The 23643-nt window shown below is 34.8% G+C and overlaps 5 protein-coding genes across 5 annotated transcripts; 3 read left to right on the plus strand and 2 right to left on the minus strand.

Annotated features, from left to right (window-relative positions):
- The first annotated feature begins 823 nt into the window (after nt 1-823).
- On the plus strand, nt 824-3606 carry LOC106445148 (probable pectinesterase/pectinesterase inhibitor 35). The gene is made up of 2 exons (XM_013886659.3): nt 824-1960; nt 2740-3606. Exons 1-2 carry the CDS (start codon nt 1048-1050, stop codon nt 3402-3404), a joined length of 1578 nt encoding a protein of 525 aa, XP_013742113.1. The 5' UTR covers nt 824-1047; the 3' UTR covers nt 3405-3606.
- Nucleotides 3607-5504: 1898 nt separating this feature from the next.
- On the plus strand, nt 5505-7455 carry LOC106449113 (putative F-box protein At3g58860). The gene is made up of 3 exons (XM_013890923.3): nt 5505-6459; nt 6539-6679; nt 6777-7455. Exons 1-3 carry the CDS (start codon nt 5626-5628, stop codon nt 7131-7133), a joined length of 1332 nt encoding a protein of 443 aa, XP_013746377.1. The 5' UTR covers nt 5505-5625; the 3' UTR covers nt 7134-7455.
- Nucleotides 7456-10379: 2924 nt separating this feature from the next.
- LOC106447818 lies at nt 10380-16663 on the minus strand. The gene is made up of 2 exons (XM_048778327.1): nt 14382-16663; nt 10380-13684 (listed from the first exon to the last, which is right to left on the minus strand). Exon 2 carries the CDS (start codon nt 13675-13677, stop codon nt 12715-12717), a length of 963 nt encoding a protein of 320 aa, XP_048634284.1. The 5' UTR covers nt 13678-13684; nt 14382-16663; the 3' UTR covers nt 10380-12714.
- Nucleotides 16664-16701: 38 nt separating this feature from the next.
- LOC106449114 (transcription factor PAR2-like) lies at nt 16702-17208 on the plus strand. The gene has a single exon (XM_013890924.3). The coding sequence runs from the start codon at nt 16717-16719 to the stop codon at nt 17128-17130; it is 414 nt and encodes a 137-aa protein (XP_013746378.1). The 5' UTR covers nt 16702-16716; the 3' UTR covers nt 17131-17208.
- A 1866-nt stretch (nt 17209-19074) lies between these two features.
- On the minus strand, nt 19075-19695 carry LOC125608413 (secreted RxLR effector protein 161-like). The gene has a single exon (XM_048778887.1). The coding sequence runs from the start codon at nt 19693-19695 to the stop codon at nt 19075-19077; it is 621 nt and encodes a 206-aa protein (XP_048634844.1).
- Nucleotides 19696-23643: the final 3948 nt, after the last annotated feature.

The following is a 23643-nucleotide window of genomic DNA, read 5'->3' on the forward strand; positions in this document are numbered from 1 at the left end:
ATATTGGAAATATGAAAATGACTTAAGTAATATATAAGGAATTCGGGCCAATTCACTTACTGCTAATTGGTTTTAAGTTGAAAACCCATAAAACTTCAGTAATATATAAGGGATTAGAACCAAAAACTGACAAACTCTTATCAGACGCATAGGCGAATTTAGAAACATTTTAAGTTAGAGACAACACTAAAAATAACATTAAAATAAATTTTACTAGGGGGAATTTTTACTATTCCTCCACTAAACAATAAAGATCTTAATAAAATTAATTCAAATACGTGAAAAGAAAAACAGTAAGGGGATCCCGTACCCCCGTAAGACATAATTTTTTTTATACATATACCAACGATTATGCACAAGGTTATTTTGACTGATGCGTTTAAACTTACAACCATTTGTAAAATCAACATATTACCGTCAATTTCTGTAGTGCAACACTAGTTATAAACATTTTAATCAAAAATATAGTTTTAAGATCAAGGGAAAAAGAAGGACAAAAGCAACATTATCAAAATGAATCTGACAGTCACAGACAGTAAAACGATCATTTTAATATATTGATAATTAATGGTTAATTTTGTTGCAACAAAACAGTAACTTGTTTTCTATACTGAGCCAGCATAAACTTTTAAGTAATATTTAGAATCAATGTATCAAGGAGAAACCTATCAAACTCAAATTTATCTCTTTGGATGATCAGTCGACATAGGTATCTAATTTCCATCGCGAGCAACCGAGTTTGTCTGTCATTAGTCGGTTGGGCCTCGGTCCACTCGATACTCCAACTTATAAAAAGTGTACAAATGAGAAGGAATTGTGCACGAGAGATCATTTACAGGATAATATACTAATAAGTCGCTTCCCTATCGTTGAAACTAGAGTTTACGAAATTGGTCCACCTCATCTTTAACAAGAACTTTTAGTACACCAAGTACTAGTTGATTCTGAAACAAATATCTATATATATAGTAGATTATTATTGCCAAGCACATAACCACTTCTTCTCTACTACATGCAAACCATCAAAAGTTGCACATAAGTCACAACATGTCTTCTTCTACATCATCCTCGTTACCAAATCATAAGTTCCGGATCAAACTATTGTTCTTTCTGATCTTAAACCTCTTCCATCTTCACACTTTAGTGTTTGCCAATTCATCAAACTCTAAGTTCTCAAAATTCTCAAGACACCCAAACTCCGAGTCATCATCAACAAGAAGAACCAAATACTCAAACGATGGGTTTCTCAACTCAGTCCAACACAGCTTGGACCAGGCTCTCTTAGCCCACTCTCTCGCCTTCAGATTCACGCTCTCGCACCGTACTTCTCAAACCCTCATGCTCGATCCTGTCAACGACTGTCATGAGCTGCTAGACGACACACTCGACATGTTGTCTCGCATCGTCGTCAACCCTAAAGATCACGCCAATGATGATGTCCATACGTGGCTAAGCGCAGCGTTGACCAATCAAGAGACTTGTAAGCAAAGCCTCAGTGAGAAAACAAGCTTACATAAAGACGGATTCACAATGGATTCCGTTGTAAGTAACCTCACCGGTTTACTGACCAATTCGCTAGAGATGTTCGTTTCCGGTAAGCCGACACGTCGTGAAACTGGTGGCCGGAAACTATTGTCCGGTCAGGACTTTCCGACGTGGGTTTCTTTGTCAGACCGGAGGCTTTTAGAAGCTTCGGTTGAAGAGCTGAGACCTCACGCTGTGGTGGCTGCCGATGGAAGTGGGACACACATGAGCGTAGGGGAAGCGCTGGCGTCTTTGGAGAAGGGGACTGGTGGCAGAAGCGTCATTCACTTAACAGCTGGAACCTATAAAGAGAATCTGAATATTCCGACCAAACAGAAGAACGTTATGTTGGTTGGTGACGGTAAAGGCAAAACAGTTATTGTCGGTAGCAGAAGTAACAAAGGCGGCTACAATACTTACCAAACCGCTACTGTCGGTGGGTTTTCCTTAGCATTTTATCATAAAAATCAGAAATAAATTCAAATAAATTTTTATCAAAATATAGCAGACATAAAAATAAACAAAATATCATTTATCAAACAGAAAAACTAAATCATCTTAAATTCTAAACCATAATGCTTACTATTGCATTCTAAAAAATAAATTCAAATAAATCTATGTATTTTGCATATAATTTAAATTCACGTTTTTAAGTACTTTGTTTCATGGTTGAAATAAATTCAAATAAATATATGTATTTTGTATATAATTCAAATTCATGTTTTTTAACTACTTTGTTTTATGGTTATCTTGAGTTTTTTTTTTGAGCAATGGTTATCTTAAGTTTTTAAACTTTATTATTAAGAAGATTATTGTTTGGTTGGACCTCTAGACCAATATTTAAAATTCTAGAATATTTTTTTAACTGAAATTTATTTACCTGATTTTTTTTTGGCTCATACCTGATTTACCTATTAGACACCTAAACCGATTTTTAGATCACTCAACTATTTATATCATTTTCAAATTTTAATATTTATTTATTTTTAGCTAGTCTTTATATATACAGTTTAGTAAAAAAAATTGTAAATTTCACCTACTATTGAAGGACAAAATCTATTTTACCACTATTTGAAGTATTTGTTAATCAACTTTATATATTTAAATTAATAGTTATATATTAATCTATATTTATAACTACTGATCGTTGTACTTTAGGTTATACTGTAATTACTAAAATTAATTGTTACTATTTATTTTGTTAATTTATGAAAGCCGCTATGGGAGACGGATTCATAGCTCGGGACATCACCTTCGTGAACAGCGCCGGTCCAAACGCGGAGCAAGCGGTAGCCTTACGGGTCGGGTCAGACAGGTCCGTTGTCTACCGATGCTCCATCGACGCTTACCAAGACACACTCTACACTCTCTCCAAACGCCAATTCTACCGCGAGACCGACATAACCGGCACCGTCGACTTCATCTTCGGAAACTCCGCCGTCGTTTTCCAAAGCTGCAACATCGCGTCCCGAAAAGGTTCCTCGGATCAGAACTACGTCACGGCCCAAGGACGATCCGACCCGAACCAGAATACCGGGATTGCGATACATAATTGCAGGATAACCGGTTCGACCAGGACTTATTTGGGTCGACCGTGGAAAGAGTATTCGAGGACCGTTGTGATGCAATCGTTTTTGGACGGTTCGATTCATCCTTCGGGTTGGTTTCCTTGGTCGAGTAGCTTCGCTTTGAAGACTCTGTACTACGGGGAATTTGGAAACTCGGGTCCTGGGTCATCGGTTTCGGGTCGGGTTAGTTGGCCTGGGTACCACCCGGCGTTGACGTTGACCGAAGCTCAAGGGTTTACCGTTTCGGGGTTTATTGGCGGGACTTCGTGGTTGCCATCAACCGGCGTCGTTTTCGACTCTGGTCTTTTATAAATTTATTCGCGGTATACTGCTTCAAATCTGTTATCAATTACTCAGTGATTTGGTAGAAAAGAAATTGTAATCTGCTACGCTTTTGTGTATAAGTGTTTTGTGTTTGGTGCATACTCTCACATTTGTAATCTATCTTGTCGTGAATCAAGTGTTAAAAGATTGGTATTGTATATATAAACTTTGTAATATCGTTTGTCATTCACTTGTGTGTATTTCATCTTTGTGTATTTTAAAGAGGAAGAAAATGCTACTCATCATTCAATTAATCACTCATATTCTTTGTCTCGTAGTGAAAAATGTAAATTTATACCATTTTTACGACAATCTACAAGACTATTAGTAAGTTCTAACACACTTAAAGTTTCAGTAACACTGAGAGCATAGTTTTTGAGGTGTCATCTTCAATTCATTTAGAGAGGTCTTCTCTTGCAAGACAATGGTTAAGCACTTAAGCTGAATATAGGAATAGAGTTTGCTATCACTAGGGTAAGGGTCCTGAGAAGGCTTCTCTTCATGCTCTTAAAGTTTTAGCTCGGTTGTAATTTTAAAATATTTCTTTCTGTTTTTTTTTTAATATTTTTTTACTAGGCGCGGAATAAATATTATATATAAATTATTTTCAAGTATTCTATATTTTTTACATATTATAAAATAATAAATATATATTGAATAACTAAAAATTTATTAACTATTACATATATAATTAAATTTGTACAAATACTTAAATAAATTTTATTAATACATCTAAACATTTTTTTCTATTTTATATGGCATAAAATTAAGTTTAAATGATATTAACATAGATATATAATATATTTTTAATATTGACATCTGTTAAAAAATATTTTATACTCATATTATTTTTGATCATTTGTATTTCTTTATAAAAAAAAATTAAATCAATGATAACAATGAAAAAATTGTGGGATGTTTAATAGTTTTAGTAATTTATAATTTTAAAAACATTCAATACAAAATTTAAATCTAAATATTAAGTTGTCAATAACTGTTCAAAATGTTTATAAAAAAAATTCAAAGCAAATTTGAAATTAAAATACTTATGTATTTTATATGGTATATAATTTATTTTTAAAAACTATTAATATACATATATATATATATAATATTTATTAAATGAGACTTCCTACTTATGTAATTTCGTAATCATTTGTATCTTGTTATAACATAAATTTTAAACCATGGATCACAAAAATTTCTATGTGAGATTTTTAGCAACTTAAGTAATTTATATTCGATTTTAAAAATTCAAAATATAAAATATACGAAAAACTCTAATTTTTTATTATATAGTTAATGTGGTTGTTTAATTTATTTTAATAAGTTAAATTTTTTTAAAAAAAAATAATAGAGAATAGACTATTTTTTATCAAATCTTTATTATTCAAAATCATTAATTGTCATATATATATTTTAGCCACATTAGGTAATTCCGTGATTTTTATTTAAAGAAATAATGAAGAACATTTATGATAAATTTATGGTTAGTTTTATAAAAAGCTTACTATATATTTATATAGACCAACATATTTTTCTAAAGATTCTAAGAATGATTGTGGTGATGACATGTGGATACAAAAATATGTTGTAATGCTTCTCTTTTAATATATAGAGGATGTTTGTCATGTACTTCAAAAGTTATTGTTAAACTGATGAGAATGAGAGTTTAAAAAAAAATATTAGATACGTACAAGGTCACCACAAAATAAAGATATGAACATTTGTAACCGATAAAAAATTATCGATTAATTTAAATCCAGTTGATTCATTTTCTGAAATTTATTACAAAATTTAATGTTGAAAATAAATGCCTCTATTGATTTATCACATTCCGAAACCGTTTCAACGCATGATTTGACCTTTTGAATTCCCGCCATAGAAAGCCTCCCATTTACACCTCCTTCTCTTTCCACATCTTATATATATATAACGTATCCTAATTTTAGGATGCAGCATCTGAATTATCTGATATCTTTTTGGGTAAGTCATAACTCTGCTTTGATTTTGATATCCCGTGAATCAGTATCGCCTTTGATTTAGCTATTGCGGATTTATGATTATTGTTTTGATTTAGGTATTTAATCTCTAATTATAATGCATCATATTCAATGGTTTCTTGTTTGTAACTGTTCCTTTTCTCAGTTTAGTTTCTTATATGTATGCTTAGGAGATTTTAAGTGGACCAGTGCAACCGGAGAAGAAGATGGATCTCTTCAACAAGTTACCGGACCCTGTTGTTTCTCACATCTTGTCCTTTCTTCCAACAACTAAGGAGGCTGCTTCCACGTCTGTTCTAGCAAAAAGATGGCGTAATCTTTTTGCATTTGTCCCTAACCTCAATCTCGATGGAGATTCCAAGAGTTTCATGGATTTTGTGGAAAGGGTTTTGGCATTACAAGGTGATACTCCCATTAAGGAGTTCTCTTTGAATGCTAAAACCGGTGTTGATCCTGATCGTGTGGATCGTTGGATATGCAACGTGCTGCGACGCGGTGTTACTCACCTTGATCTATTCGTGGCGTTTGGCGAGGAATATTCTCTGCCTCATGAGATATCTGTTAGCAAGACGTTGGTTGAGCTGAAAACAGGATATGGAGTCGATCTTTACGCGTGGGACGATGACATGTTCTTACCAAATCTTAAGAATCTTGTTCTTGTCTCAGTTGAGTTTGGTAGAGGTCAGTTTCAGACACTTCTTCCTGCTTGTCCCGTCCTCGAGGGATTAATGTTGCTTAATATGAGGTGGAGAGATAGAAACGAGATCTTGTCGAGTCCATCACTCAAGAAGCTTAAGATATCTGTCGCAGAAGGCTGTATAGGCACTTTCTCATTTGATACGCCGAATCTTGACTTCTTGGACTACGATGATTTTGTTGCCGAGGATTATCCAGTGGTTAACATGCCAAACATAGTTGAGGCTGGGATCAATATTGAACTAACTCCATTTAGAGTCCGTGGAGCAAGGGATAATCTGGTGAAGCTTATTCATGGCATTCGAAACGTGAAGATACTTTACTTAACTCCTGTAACTTTCGAGGTTAGTCTTATAATGTTTTTAGTGTCTCTTGTAATATATGCTTGTTTGGAGCATAACAAAACGTCTCTTCTTGTTTCAGATACTTTCTCTTTACTGTAAAACGATGCCGGTTTTCGAAAACCTTACAACTTTGAGTGTTAAGAGTGTTATGATTCAAGGATGGCAAGCAATGCCAATTCTTCTAAGGAGCTGTCCACGTTTAGAGAGTCTATACATTGGGGTATAAAACCAAACCACACACACTTCCTCTCATACTTTTTTTTACTAGCTTTGAGTTTGGAATGGCTCATTGTGTTTTTTTTGTGTTTTTTTTTCAGGATCTGTTACACTCTATAACGGATGCATGTGGGGATGTTTGTGTCTGCCTTTCAAAGTGGATCAAAGGATTGTCGCTCAAGTCTTGCCATGTGAAGAAGATGAGGATTTCAGGGTTTAGAGGAACAATAAGAGAGGTGCACATGATAAAACATTTCTTGGATTATTTGCCAAGTCTGAAAGAGATGGAGATAGTTGTCGAAGAGAATGAAGATACAATGTTTGATATTCCTAAATGGTTAGATATTGTGGGGGAGACACTGATGCACTTCAACGAGACGTCGAGTTGCAATGTCATATTCTGGATGCATGCTTTCTTGTACCGGAGATTGACTCGGAAATGGAGTCCTCGAGGATGAAAAGTTGCTCTTGCAATGTCTTTTGTTATTTTATATTTGTTTGAAGTACTATTGGATTCATGTTCAAGATGATACACCATGGTTGTTTCTCTGCAATTTTTAAGTTTACTTTTTCACAATCCTTGCCGTCTGAAGCAAGTAATTTGCTTTTTTCTCCTAAAAAAATGGGAAAATTGCTAAAAGAAAACAAAAAAACAAGGTTGTTGTCCCCTTGGTATAAAACTAACATAAAGTTGTCTCAATAGTATAATTTTTCTCATAATCCCAAAACTAACCCTATATTTAATCTAATTAAACACAATTTAAAAGTTAATTTGAATTTTAAAAAAAAAGTTAATGGAAAAAAGAAAAAAAACAGTTGAAAGACAATCGAAAAAAAAAGAGGTATATATATACATCATAGAGAACAAGAGTTTATGAGAAGAATCAAAAGAAAAACTATGTAAAAACCATAGATTGATGAAAAAGAGAATGGAGAACCGTTTTTTTTTTAATTTTTTCAAGTAAAATCGACCATAACACGTTTTAGGAAGTTAGAATATTTCTAGGAGATTTTTAGAATATTTTCTTAACTGAAATTTCATTAATTTTCGCAAAAAATCAGGTATTCTTATATGTAGAAGGCGACTTCTAAAAGTTTAGAAGAATGATAAAAATTCTGAATACACTTTCTACTTTGAGTAGACGTAAGAGTACATTGTAGAAAACATATTCCCCAAAATTTAGAATATTTTATAAAAGTAGAAGATGCATACGGAAGGAAAGTGGATACCTTTACGATTAGTAGAATGCACATTCCTCTTTTTTAGAAATTTAGTAAATAGTAAAATGGGCTTTCTAAAAGAAGTAGATGAACGTGTTTATTTTAGAAATCGTTTTCTACTATACCATTTTTCGTAGAAGACATATTCTACTTTTAGTAGAACGTATTTTAAAAATCTTATTTACCAAGTTTTTGAACAAAAGAAAATTACCAGCTTGTGTATATGGATGTTTTATTAATTTTTTATATTTTTAATAATTTTTTTGATTCACAAAATTATTTATTTCATTAGTTTTCAGAAATACAAAGGGTAAAAAAGAGAAAAAATGGACAAAATTGGTTTTATACCAAAGTGACAACAACCTGATTTTTTTGTTCTCTTTTGGCAATTTTCCCAAAAATCTTCTTCTTTAGAGTTTTTTTTTTCTGGTCTAGGTCCATTTCCCTTCGATGACTTTGCGGATGTTTGTCCTCATACTATATATATTGTCTATTGTCATGTCTTGTGGAAGTCTTGAAGATAAATGAGAATGTAGGAACAATCAGAGAGCTAGAGAAACTTTCATGCCTAAAGCTTGTCAAAGTTAATGCTTGTGCAATAAACGACAAGAAAGAGTTTTGGAATCACCAAAGATCTTCTAATGGTTCCGAGATCGTCCAAATGCAAGTTGCAGATCAAATTTTGTGGGAAAACTAAGTAATGCATAAAAAAAACTACATAGCCTCCTAGTGCTATAATTAATTAAGCCTGTTTGAACATGAATTGGTTTTGGTTACATTTTCTCTGTACTCTAGTAACGTCAATCGGATTGTGAAATTCTCAGTTTACTACAAAGGTTCCAGTATGCCAAAGATGTAATGATACCCAAAATCGGCTTTGACCGCTAGGACAAAAGTATCGTATGTTTCAACTTCTGTTAGGACAAAAGTATCATCGACACAAACTGTTACATACCGTATATGAAAGAAAAAATATACATGATACATCTTTATTTCTACAGTGGACAAACAACTTCGTAGCCATACTTAATTACCTGGTGACAGATGGATATGAGAATATATGCGATGACTGCCATGCACATTAACATGAAGATCTTTATGATGACATCACTTCACTTATGATCTTGATGATATTCTCCTAGCTAGCAGATCCGACGCATGTGGCTTGTGGCAGTAGAAGCCCCATGTCACGAGCATCACTTTGTTTTCTTCTTCGGAGCTCCACTAAAAAAAATAAAATCCACTCTAATCACTTAAAATCAAATTATAAACCAAAGAAAGCCATATTCAATTATCTTTGGATATGCAAAATATTTCAAAAACATGTGTACACCCTTTTGTAGAATTAGCTTTTGTTTTGTTTATGTGAACTAACTGAGAAAGAACAACATTTCACATTAAAAAGGAAAGAGTACAATTAAAAAAACATTTCACATTTGAAGAGTGAATACATCCAAAACGTGTCTCATTAAGGATATGAATGAATATACAATTTATGTTAAAGAAAGAAGTAACGAGATTAGAGAAGACAAAGGATGGTACAAAAGGGACCCATGCCCATGTAACCATTGTCCCAAAGATAAAACCGTCACATTGGGTCTACCTTGTTTGGTCCATATCTCTCAACCACATAAAAGAGAAGACAAAGTCATTTGCAACTAATAAAACCATAACATAACACTTGTTTTTGTCCTCTTCATCTTTGTTTTTCTTCTTTCTTTCTTCCCACATAAAAGACCAATTTTCTCAACTCCGCGTAAGCCTTTCTTGTTTTAACAACGCACACTAACTGACCCTATTGATGTGACTCTTTATTATAGTATACATAATTTAAACATTTATGAAATCCAGTAGAAAAAAGGTTGCGTCTGAATAAATGAGCGAATGCGAAAGCTGGCTGGCTGGCTAGGTAGATATATGGCCAACAAATGTTTAAAATAGTACTAGAATTGTGGTAAGTGTCAGATTTGGTAGATGGTGAAACCTATTCTGTAAATCCCAATCCCAATAAACCTACCACTCTCCGTCCCCTCATTGGAAACATCACCTACTCTCTCTTTTTCTTTTATAATACTAATATGAAATTTCATACTGCTACAAGTCCATAATTAAGCATTATCAAAAGTTAAAGAACCAACGCCAAATCTTATACTGTATTGTATTATTACATAGGGCTAATTATGCTATATGTATCAAATAAATAAAATTTGTGATATAAGTTAAGATTTAAAACAACAATGAATCCACCCATATCAAATTTTCAATTAACCAAATAAATATGTAGTTTACATAGAAATATATATATATATGTGTGTGTGTATCTTGAAAATATATCACTTTCAAAACAGTCAAATAAAATCGAACTATTTTAAAATTAGTTCCATATCTAAAGAATATTTTTATATTTTGGATATAATTTTTGATACAGACTCGTATTCTTTAATCTTCTTCTATACCTTCAAAATATATTTTTTGGTTGTGCAAAGAAAAAAAAGTGTCTTCGGGTTCTATCAAGTCTGAAACCAAGTAGATTTATTTTTTGTCTCATAGATATTCACTGCTACATAGATCATAACATGTTAGATTTGTACATGTTTTCATTGTTGTATCCAAATTAAAAAAATTAAGTACATTAAATATTCTTTGTATTGTTGATAGAAAGATATATTATACCGGCAGGAAAGCTATAATATACCAGTACCACTGTTTATAAGCTTTGTGCATGAACTCAAACATAAGAACAATTTAGATATCATGAGCAGTTTAATGATTACGAGCAAATTAATTTCAGGAGTAGCTTAAGAATTCACTATAAGTTGCTATGCCATTCTATATTTCTATTCATCCACGATAATAAGAAACATATAGATATAGCTATGCCATTATATTCATAGACTAAAAATATAGATATATAAATTGAAAAGACTCTAACAAAGTTTTATTTGCAACCCAAACATGTATAACAAAGCTTACACAAGAAACGTCTTAGGAGGCACATGTGTTGAAATTAGATATGGTCTGTTTGATGAAAGTTCGTGAATGTTAAAACTTTTGTGCTCCTATCCATGCATGGTGCTTACTTATAAAAGCGAATCTCATGTTTACCGATAAAAACTTTTACTTTTTAGTAGATGAAGTTTTCAAATTTTAATGTAAAATTTATTAAGTTTTATACTATATAATTCTTTATATTATAGTATTGTTTATGTTAATTGGTTGAATTGTGGTTATGTAGATATTTAATTATGTTTTTGTTTAGAAAATGTACAATAAATTTTTACCTGAAACTAGTTGTTTGAACCAATATATAAAGTACTCCTAGTTAATAAAACAAAACCTTTGTCTTATGGTGCAAAAAGAAACGTTGAGTTAGAGTAACTTATGCACAGATTAATGCCGACATGAGCACGACTTTCTCCTTCTTTAAAATTTATAGACATTATTTTAAGGGAGATTTTGGTGTATATTCAAAATAGAGAAGGGAATGAAGAATATACCGCTGATTTTGACATAATGAAATCGATGACAATTAGCCCAATAAAGGCCCGGTTTTGCCCCTTTGCAGTACAAGTTCCCGGTTACCGCGAGCGAAGGAGAGGACTGCTGTGTTTCATATGGTATAGTAATCTTCGCTGTGTTTGAAATGGTATATACGTGTGTACCTGATATTTTACAGAAGATACGTTACAGTTGTAAAAATCGCATACAGTATTACGGTTTTCAGTAAAAACATGTGGACACTAGTTGATACAAGTATTCCATTTTCACCTAACCACGTGCTAAAATTCGATGGTATGGAAATGAGTGGCCTGTAAACTATTTACCATCACATCATCACCAGAAGGCAACGTCACCAACGTATTTACCGCATACGTTGGCACGGTGATCAGTAAAAACGTGTGGATAATAAGTGGTGATGTTCTCAATATATGTGTATTCTATTTACTCCAACCTGTTAATCTATCTCTGTAACAAAAGACACTGAAGAAGATAAACACAAAGAAGAAGTTAATGCTTGACTGAAGAAGGTGAACACAGAGAAGAAGTTAATGCTTAACCGCATCGATCAGGTAATAGTTCTGTAATCATATGATAATAAATGTTGGACAATGTATATGCTTATAACATCATCCATCAGTATAACTAGTGGTCCACATAATGGAATAGTCTTTGTACCACTCATATAGTAATTCTATAAGCTTTTCTCTATTTTCAGATGGATGGACAAGATATGGTTTTACTTGTACTTGGGACATGGATCCGTGACGCAGACAGACGTTGGATCTTTGAACCCGACATAGGGTGCACACGTGAGGAGTACATTCGCCTACACACTCAGATGAAGCTGGTGGAGCTGCAGATAGTAAACCCTAACCGGTATAGATAATCTGGAAAACTAAACCCTAAAATGAAAATAGTAAACCCAAACCGGATGTGTAAGAACTATACTATTTATCACTAACAAGTGATCCATAAACTGTGGTTGTTCTATTCTACTTGGTGAGAGTGAACCATACTATATAAGTACTGTCAAACAATAACAACAATCCTCAACACAATTCAATCGAAATCAGACTACTACTGTACTACACAAACAACATAAACCAAATAATAGACCCAAACCAAATCTGGAAAACTAAACCCTAAAATGAAAATAGTAAACCCAAACCAGATGTGTAAGAACTATACTATTTATCACTAACAAGTGATCCATAAACTGTGGTTGTTCTATTCTACTTGGTGGGAGTGAACCATACTATATAAGTACTGTCAAACAATAACAACAATCCTCACCACAATTCAATCGAAATCAGACTACTACTGTGGATAACATATTTCATTCCCACTACTCGATAGTAACAAAAGGCATACCTGGCCCTTTTGGTCAACAGTCTTCGCCCAAGGAACATTAACAGCCAATTTTCTAGAGACCAAACTCTCCAAAATTTCTTTCGATCCTCTATTATCATCAGGAATTGGCTCCCCATCCTTTGCCTTGACAAATATCGCAGGACAGGCCGTTAAGGTCACAAGAACCATTGCGTGTACAAACCCATGAATCGCAATGGTGTCTTGCACATACTGAAGCGGTGACCGTGGTTTTGCACTGTTGACGGTGAGTAAAAACGATTCTCGGCCCCACGGATATTTGAGAAACTCATCTATATTACCCAGCCTGTTCACAACTTTTGGACGAATCTTCGTTGACCCGCACGTTGGACACAAAATTCCCTCAACAAGAACCAGCAATGCTAAACGCAAACGCGTCACGGAGTCCTTGTATTTTTTTCCCAATATGAGCCTATCCATTATCCAGTTAGGGGTGGGTTTGTCTTCTCCACCAAACAAAGCTTCCCATATGGACGATTTTGATGTTGTCCCTTTTCCTTTCGCATTTCCTTTGGCTCTAACAACAACTTTCTCTTGCTCACGCATAGAGGAGGCAGGAGGTTCTTCACAGTTTAGACCAGTTACTAGAGCGAAGTCTTCTATGGCATATCGTATCGGCTTTCCGGCAAACGTCCACCATAACTCAAACTCCTTCAAAGTTACCAACTGCAGCGAGAGAAAATAATGAGCAAACATGACGGAGAACGTATGACCACCCATACGAAGGACTGTATCAAACTGTGTTCCTTGCAACATCTCCAAATCTTCCTCATCTAATGCAAGCTTGATCAACTCTATCCACCGAAGGTTGAAGTAACTATTAACCCTCTTTCTTCCAACTGGCTCAAACCCAGTCTCAAATAATCTGCTTGGCAGTTCCACCTCTTCCATTGCGAGCCTTGCAAAACGAAATAGCAAAGACTGTTACAACCGAATGGTATAGCACAAGACTGATATATTTATATAATGGAATAGAACAATCCAATTTCTCGACAAAAACATGAATAGAATCCGAGAGCAACACAAAATACAATTTGGAAATTGAGTACCAAACAAAACCCATGAACAAATACGAAGGATTAACCGGAACAAACGGTTGGGATACATGTACATTAGGTAGACAATAAACCCCGAAAATCCGATTTCTTAAAACCAGATTATACCATATGACATAGGAGAGTGAATACATGGAATAGAATAAAACCAAAAGACTTTAACAGCAGACCATATCACATAGAACAGTGATTACACGTAGTAGAACAGAACCAAAATCAAAAGCATTCATAAACAGCGTCCCCTACCATCAACACCAGATCATACCATATGACATAGAACATTGTCTACATGGAATAGAACAAAACAAAACGACAAAAGCATTGACAGACAGCGAAACCTACCTTGTACATGTAATAGAAACACAAGACACTGCCGATTACATAGTACAAAATGTAAGCACTCAGTCAATTATACATAAAGGCCAGACATATATAAACTCCCAGAATCAGATCTACATGTCAACAGAACCGGATTCCGACATGCAATGAGGGGGTTACCATAAACGAAAGGCGAATCGCATCAGCAGAAAAAGAACTAACCTTTTCGAACTTCAAATCCTCGACGCTTCTCTAGCTTCACGTTTCCGAAGAAGAAACCTTTTGGAAGTTTTTGAGATTCAATCCGCCTTATACGGAACCAATTACCGACGCCCTTCACCAACACCGGAATGATTGTCGACGACTTTCCCCGGAGTTCTGAGAGATGCCGTGAAATTAATCTTAGAGGAGAAGATAAATGGAAGTTACTTCCCTTGTGTGAAAATGAAAGGTCGGGGAAGTTACACGATGTAAAAACCCAATAAAGTAAAAACAAGTTTATATATTTATTTAACAAATTTATATATTTATTTAATTTTAATGCAGACGGTGGAACCGGTTAATCATGAGGGCAGAATTGCATTTATACATATTACACACGATGTATCCTAGCAGATTAGGTCAAACAGTCATAAACTGAATTATAATTTTATTTTGTAATATACAATCCAATTTCTCTTATTTTAATAAAACTCCATTAATTCGCATTTCTTGGAAACAATACGAAAAGAAAAAGAAAAAAAGAGTTGACACAAAATGAGGGCTAGATTTATGGAGATTTCAAAAGGTAGGTTCCAATAAAAGGATGTCACGTGGCTGCCATGAAAGAAAGAAAGAAAGAAAGAAGAAAGCATGTGGGATCTTCGGTGCAACTAGTAGATCATCATAGTATGATAGTTGTACTAGTACCACCACACACAGCTTCACTATCTACCACTATATCTATTCATTCTGTGTGTATATAGAGAAAGAGAGTATGTGTAGATGAAAGTAAAGAGAGGAAGCACATGGGAGATAGATCGAAAAAAACTCTCATGTGAGCACATGTGCTTTCCTTTTCTCTTTTCCTTTTTTACGGGGCTTTACTGGGTCCCCTCCTATCTCTCTCTCTCCCATGCACCTGACGCAGGTGAATCCTATCCTCCTCCTCCGCTTTTACTCTCACGCGCCTCCACTCGCTAACTCGTTTCGTATTAGCTCGTTCTTGCTTCCTTACCATACTGTAATCATCACCATTAACTGGATTGAAGTCACGTTGAGTTGTGTAAATAATGATTATAATCATACATAACCTATTAATAAAACTAATCTATATGTTAAATTAGAGGACACATCACCATCAGCCCAAAACATAAGATTAATAATGCTTTTTCTTGTTTTATATTACGTTTGAAGGTGTACATACGTTATCTTAAATTTCCAAATACGTTTGTATGTCTTTTGTTCCACCAAAAAAAACTATTAACATTATCTATCGAATCTTGAAACAAAACCACTACACACATACATTTTCTTTTAATGTACATCGCGGTATCGGTATATACATACTGTAACTTTCTTAATGTATTCCAAATTAACGTCTCTTATTATATGACTAATAACTAAATGTAAGACTTTATAAATTTCAAATGATGAGTTTCTTACTATTGATATTGATTTGTTGAAGTGATTAATGATTATATATAAGATAACAATCAAGCTGATTCTAGTACATCTTCATTAACTTTCACTCTGAAACACATTGATTATTAGCATGTACTGCATTTGTCTACATATGCATGCATTAGTTATAGATTAGATATATTATGTAGTTTTTGTTTTCTACCATAAGTTAAAAATTACACCGAAATCATCATTTCTGTTTCCGAAAAGAATACTAAACAAAGACCCACACAAGTCCAAGTCTGAACTAAAGTTAAACACATGTCATTAAGTATATTATTACTAAACTAAGCATGTTACTTATTAATGACACGGCGTTTTCATTAGGTCTACTATTAGTACTAAACTAAGCATGTTACTAATTGTTAGTGACACAGCATTTGTTTTTCAGTATATATAACTTTCTGAATATATAAAAAACAAATAAAGATCCAATCTATCTATCTGTCAGGACCTCAGGGAGATCCACTTGAGTAAAGTGACGTCTCCACAAAACCACTCAAAATAGCGCGTGCTAATCACTGATCCAAATCACTCCAACCAAACAAAACAAAACAAAAAACACTTCATATATAATAATTCGAAAAACACAAGAACCAAAATAAGAAAATCACAACTGGACCCAGCTTTGATGGCTTTACCCAATTTTAGAAACATAAAAGCCAAACCATTACCTAACCGAACCAAATTATAAACCATACAAAACCAAAACCAAAACCAAAACCAAACCAAACCATTAAGATTCAACTCTATGAATCCATCAAATGCTCAAATAGACAAATAGGTCTCAAAACAACGGCAAATTTTTAGAGTAAAGCAATGCAACTTCGAACCGGGATCCGGTTTAACCGGTCCTACCTTCAATATACTGATTCCATCATCACTAGTATTATAAATGACACACAACTCTTTACCCCTTTTATTCCAACACAACCTCTCTCCCTCTCTCCCTCCGTCAATGGAGAAAACCCTAGCGACTTCCAATACCAAACGCTCTTCTCCGTCGCCTTCAAACGCCGTGAACGCACGTCCCGCTGGTTTCAAGCGCAGAACCAGACAAAGATTGTCAGATGAAACGGCGAGTGTAAGAGAGAGCTGCGTAGAAGATGATGATGAAGAAGGAGTGGAGGAGAAGATTGAAGCTCTTCAGACAATAGTACCAGGAGGAGCGGCGCTTGGAGTGGACGCGCTGTTTGAAGAGACAGCAAGTTACATATTGGCTCTGCAATGTCAGATCAATGCCATTAAAGTTCTTACTTCATTTCTTGAGAGTTGTGAGAAGGATGATGATATGAAGTTTGGAGGTTGAATGTTTAACAAACCATTTGTAATTCTCTCAAATCGTTTATAAGAAGAAGAAGAAGAAAAAAATCTCTTTTCTGTTTTATTTAATCATTTTTACTATTATATTTTATTTTTGATTGTGGCTGGCTCTTTTGCCCGGGGCTCATAATTTAATTTCTTCTGAATTTTTTTTTTATTACGAATATTGAGAAAATATTATTTTCCCTTAATTCGGAATTCAATCTGGTACAAAATGGACAGCCAATGTATATGTACACTAATAATATGGGGAAGAAGATATATAATCAATCAAACAAGGAGGCACAAAAAAGTTAGACTCTTTCTCAGTTCCAAAATGTAATATGTCTAAGACCATTCCAATATTTTCTTTTATTTTTATTTCTAAAATAGAGTAACTCTATAATAGAGATGTGTTTTATTCTAGTGTATTTCTTTAAAATAGAGATCTCTATATATAGAGAAAAATATAAAAGAATGCTATTTCTTTCTCTATAAATAGAAGAAAAAATAGCAATTTCTATTTTAGAAGCAAAAATAGAGATGAGTTGAAGTGATTTTGCCTCTAAATGCTATTACAGAGGTAGAAATAGAAGTTGGTTGGAGGTGTTTTTGATGTTTCAAAATATAAAAAATTTTAGTAATTTTTAATTTTACTACATTGTGTAACCAATTATATTTTATGGTGTACTGTATAATTGATTAATTTAATTTTAGTTTATATATTTTTGGTCAAAATTTTTATTTTTATTTTTATTTTTATTGATGCTTTCTAGGTGAAAATAACTTTGTTAGATTAAGGGTGAGATACTTTCCAGTTTCCACAGTATCTACCTAAATAAAATATTTATATTTAATTTACATTCTCTTATCTAAATAAATATTAAATAGAAAAGAAAATTAGGCCAATAAAAATGTAACATGTATACCAAAGTTTCTTAGGATTTATTTTGAGGATTTGTTAACTAAGATGCATTTCTACAATATTTACAGTCTCTATCTTCAGTTTTTTTAAAAAATCGTTATTAAATTGTTTAAATACTCATTAACATGAGGGTGCTTAGTATGAGTGTTTTCATACAAAACATTTTCCTAAAAATCTTATATTTTGGAACACGAAGGAGTATAATAGAACGAAAGAAAATTAAATTGTAAGCGATTATCCTTAAGTTGAGCCTAGTGGACTTTCTGTTCAGCACGTGGCTGGTTAACTTGGAGGAATTGCAAGTCTGAGAAGAAGGGCCCACCGAGCGAAGCTGAGAAATGAGAAAGAGGAAACGGAAGTCAAAAAGAAGGTTGTGTTGGAATGAAAATTTTTGTAGAGATGGAGAAAGTGTTTTAGGTGTTTGAAGAGAAAAAGTGTTTTGTGTGGAAAAGAGAGTTTTTTTTCTTCCAAACTTGGATACTTCTTGATAATACAAAATGATGAGGAGGGGAGGTATTTATAGCCTCCAAAGTACAAAATATCTTACATATTTTAATCCTAAATCTAGAGAATTCTAACATAATATCTAAGATTTTTTTATCCTAATTATATAGATAATTCTATGAGAATATCTAGATTTTTATCTTATGAAGGTGGAGGATAATTCTAGATATTGGGTTAAGTTTGGGCTAAAATGATTAGTAAATTATTAGCCCAAAATGTGATCCAAATCAAGTTTAACTTTCAACACCCCCTCTTAAACTTGATTTGGTTACACCTAGTAAGCTCCTCATCTTGATAAAATCTTCCCGCTTGAGTGGCTTGGTGAATATATCAGCTACTTGATCATTTGTCTTCACATACTCCAATTGCACATCCATCCTGGTAACACATTCTCTAATGTAGTGATAACGAGTGTCGATGTGCTTACTTCGATCATGGAAGACTGGATTTTTTGCCAATGCTATTGCCGACTTGTTATCCACAAAGATCTTCGTTTGCTCCTCTTGTGGTAGATTCAATCCTTTAACAAGTTTCGTAGCCAAATAGCATGGCAAACACATGAAGAGCTGCCACATACTCCGCTTCACAAGTAGAAAGGGTGACTATTGGTTGCCTCTTTGACATCCATGTGAAAGCGGTTTCTCCAATGAAAAACACGAAGCCACTTGTGCTTTTCCGGTCATCTACGTCTCCACCCCAATCGCTATCGCTATATCCAACAAGCCTGTAATCTTCAGAGATGGAGTAGTACAAGCCAAAGTTGATTGTACCTTTGATATAGCGTAGGATCCTCTTAGCTGCCTTGAAATGAGTTGTTGTTGGATGCTCCATGTATCGACTGACAACTCCAACTGCGTATAGGATGTCGGGCCTTGTGCACGTTAGATATCGTAAGCTTCCAACTAAACTCTTAAAGAGTGTTGGATCCACACTCTCTCCTTCTTTTTCCTTTGACAACTTGACTCCACATTCCATTGGCGTGCAAACTGGATTTGAATCATTCATCTTGAACTTCTTAAGCACCTCTTTTGCATAGCCTTCCTGAGTAATGAAGATTCCATTTTCTTCTTGCTTTACTTCAATGCCAAGGTAGTATGACATTAATCCAATGTCGGTCATCTCGAACTCCTTTGTCATCTCCATCTTGAAATCTTCAAACATAATCGGATTGTTGCCAGTGAATATCAAGTCATCAACATATAAGCATGCAATCAATATATCATTGTTTTGAGTTTTGATATAAAGTGCATGCTCATATGGACACTTGATGAAGCCTTTCTCCTTGAAGTACTTATCAATCCGAGTGTTCCATGCTCTTGGTGCTTGCTTTAATCCATAAAGCGCCTTCTTCAGCCTTAAAACTTTGTCTTCTTCTCCTTTGACTATGTAGCCTTCTGGTTGCTCAATGTAGACTTCTTCTTCAAGGTCTCCATTTAAGAAGGCTTATTTTACATCCATTTGATGTATCCTCCAACTCTTTTGGGCTGCCAATGAAATGATTAGTCTAACCGTTTCTAAGCGAGCAACTGGAGCAAATACCTCATCATAGTCGATCCCGGCTCTTTGACTATAACCTTTTGCCACCAATCTTGCCTTGTACCTTTCAACTTCTCCTTTAGAGTTCTTCTTTGCCTTGTACACCCACTTTACACCAATTGCCTTGTGTCCATTTGGAAGTGAAGCTAACTCCCATGTATCATTCTTTTGAATCGACTTGATTTCCTCATCCATTGCACTTCTCCATGACTTCTTTTCTTGGGCTTCTTCAAAGTTCATAGGCTCGCAATCCGCAAATAGACAAAATAGAGTAACATTGTCTTGATTTTCGGTTACCTCGTAGATGTCTTGTAGACTTCTAAAACGTGGAGTCCTTTCACTTGAACTTTCATCTCGTTGAGAACTTGTTGTTGGTGAAGTTGGAGGTGTAGCTGGATTTTCTCTCGATTGCTCCACATTCTCTTCTTCAAAGGATGGAAAGAAGTTGTAGTCTTCATTATTTGATCTCCAATCCCATTCTCCTTCTTCATCAAAGATGACATTCCTACTAATGATTGTCTTCTTTGTTTCAGGATTGTAGAGCTTGTAGCCTTTGGAGTTAGCGTCATACCCAATGAAGATATACTTTTCACTTTTATCATCTAGTTTGCTCCGCTTCTCGTCTGGAACATGAGCATGAGCAATGCTTCCAAAGACTCTTAGATGTGAGACTCCGGGCTTCCTTCCGCTCCAAGCTTCTTGTGGTGTCTTTTCTAAAACACTCTTTGTTGGCGAACGGTTTGATATATAAACCGCACAAGCAACTGCTTCTGCCCACAACTCCTTTGGTAGCTTCTTACTCTTGAGCATGCTTCTTGCCATCTCAAGTATTGTCCTATTCTTTCTTTCCGCTACTCCATTTTGTTGAGGGGTTCTTGGCACCGTCAACTGTCTTCGAATACCATTATCTTCACAATACTTCAGAAACTCCTTGGACATGAATTCTCCTCCTCGATCCGATCTCATGGACTTGATCTTAAGACCACTTTCCTTCTCAACATGGGCTTTGAACTTTTTGAAAATTTCAAACACTTCTGATTTGTGTTTCAAAAAGTAAACCCATGTTTTTCTTGAAAAGTCATCGATAAAGAGAAGGAAGTAGTTACTCTTACCAAGTGAACTTGGTTTGATCGGACCACATACATCTGTATGTATGAGTTCTAGTGGCTTTCTTGCTCTTGTCTCCAACTCCTTTGGAAAACTCATCTTGAATTGCTTTCCAAGTAAGCAACCTTCACACACTTGATTTGGATGATTGATGCAAGGTAAGCCTTTCACCATTTCTTTCTTGGAAAGTAGCTCTAAGCCTCCAAAGTTGAGATGCCCAAATCGAAGATGCCAAAGCCAAGATTCCTCCTTGTAGCACATCTTGAGACATCGTGCAATGTCATTTTGAATGTTTAGGACAAACATTCTATTACTTGACATCGGCACCTTTGTGATGAGATTATTTGCACTATCTCTTAAAGAAAGGCTATTATCCTTTAGTCGAATGTCATAACCTTTCTCTAAGAGTTGTCCTAGGCTCAAGATGTTGGTCTTCATGCTTGGAATGTAGTAAACATTGGAAATGAATTGATGATCTCCATTCTTCAAGCGGATGAGAATATTTCCTTTACCTTTCACCTCCATCTTCGATTCATCTCCCAAAGCCACATTGGTTTTCACCGATTCATTAAGCTCCACGAACATGCTTTTATTTCCACACATGTGGTTGCTTGCACCACTATCAAGGTACCACTTGTGAACCTCATTTGGTTCATCCTTCTTGTAAGCCATCAACAGCATATCTTCTTCCTTACGCCGTTCTTCAACATAGTTGAACTTTTCTTCAACTCTATTGTTGTTTGGAGTTTTGCATTCAGAAGCATAATGTCCAAACTTTTCGCAACTATAGCATTTGATGCTTGATTTATCGTACCTTGATTTTGGGTTTCCTCTTCCACGGCCTCTTGATGAATTTTCTCCTCTTTGGTAGTTGTCTTCATATGGTCTCCAACCTCGTCCATTTACACCACGACCTCGTCCTCGGAAATGACCGCCACCACGTCTTGGATTGCTTCGGCCACTTTCTTCCTTGTGATCAATTCTCATCTTGAGAACTTGCTCCACAATATCTTCTTTCTTCTTCTTCTTTTCTTCATAAGCTTGTAGTGATCCAAGAAGTTGCTCCATCGTCATAGTCTCCAAATCTTTTGTCTCTTCAATCATCGTAACAATGTGCTCGAATTTCGAATCCAATGATCTAATAACTTTCTCCATGATTCTCACCTCATCTAACTTCTCACCATTTCTTTTTAGGTTATTAGTAACCGTCAAGACTCTTGAGAAGTAATCTGAGATGAGTTCTCCTTCCTTCATTTGTAATGCTTCAAATTCTCCTCTTAGAGTTTGAAGTCGTACCTTCTTAACTTGTTCCGCTCCCTTGTAAGATGTCTGAAGCTTGTCCCATGCTTCTTTGGACGTCTTTGCACCAGCAACCTTCTCAAATGTATCTTCATCTAATCCTTGATAGATTAGACAGAGAGCCTTCTTGTCTCTCTTCCTTGAATCTCTCAAACCATCTTTTTGAGTTTGAGATAGACCACCATCATTCTCCGGTTCATTGAAGCCTTTCTTGACTATCTCCCACACATCATGTGCTCCTAAGATAGCCATCATCCTAAGACTCCAATTGTCATAGTTGCTCTTAGTGAGCAATGGAACTTGGAGGGGAACACCACTATTTGCCATCTTCAAAAGGAACTTGTAGCTCTGATACCACTTTGTTGGAATGAAAAACTTTGTAGAGATGGAGAAAGTGTTTTAGGTGTTTGAAGAGAAAAAGTGTTTTGTGTGAAGAAGAGAGTTTTTTTTTCTTACAAACTTGGAAACCTCTTGATAATACAAAATGATGGGGAGGGGAGGTATTTATAGCCTCCAAAGTACAAAATATCTTACATATTTTAATCCTAAATCTAGAGAATTCTAACATAATATCTAAGATTTTTTTATCCTAATTATCTAGATAATTCTATGAGAATATCTAGATTTTTATCTTATGGAGGTGGAGGATAATTCTAGATATTGGGTTAAGTTTGGGCTAAAATGATTAGTAAATTATTAGTCCAAAATGTGATCCAAATCAAGTTTAACTTTCAACAGGTTGAAGAAGCAAGGAGACGATAGTTGAGTTGAAAGAGAGAACCATGAAGTCTATCAGAGAGAAAAAAACGCACAAAGGTTTCCATGGAAGTAGAGTTGAAATAGATGATTTGATTGCAGCGACCGTGTACGTCCGATATTGCAAGCTAAGGTGATTTTGATTCATATGCTTGACCAGTGCTTCTTATTTCCAAGTCATCATGAGTACCAATATTGTTTGGAAAGAAGAAAAAAAAGAACAAACTTTATATTGGGCCTTAGCCCACAGTAAGAAATCAGACTTGGCGTATGTATACAGCCTCAGCCTCAAGTGAATAAACAAGAAACCATTCAACCACTATATTAGGGGTGGGCACTTTACCCGATATCCGAAGTGGCACCCGAACCCGATCCGAAAAACCCGAACCGAAA

The sequence above is a fragment of the Brassica napus genome, chromosome A4 (genome assembly GCF_020379485.1).
Source record: "Brassica napus cultivar Da-Ae chromosome A4, Da-Ae, whole genome shotgun sequence".
Lineage (NCBI taxonomy): Eukaryota > Viridiplantae > Streptophyta > Magnoliopsida > Brassicales > Brassicaceae > Brassica > Brassica napus.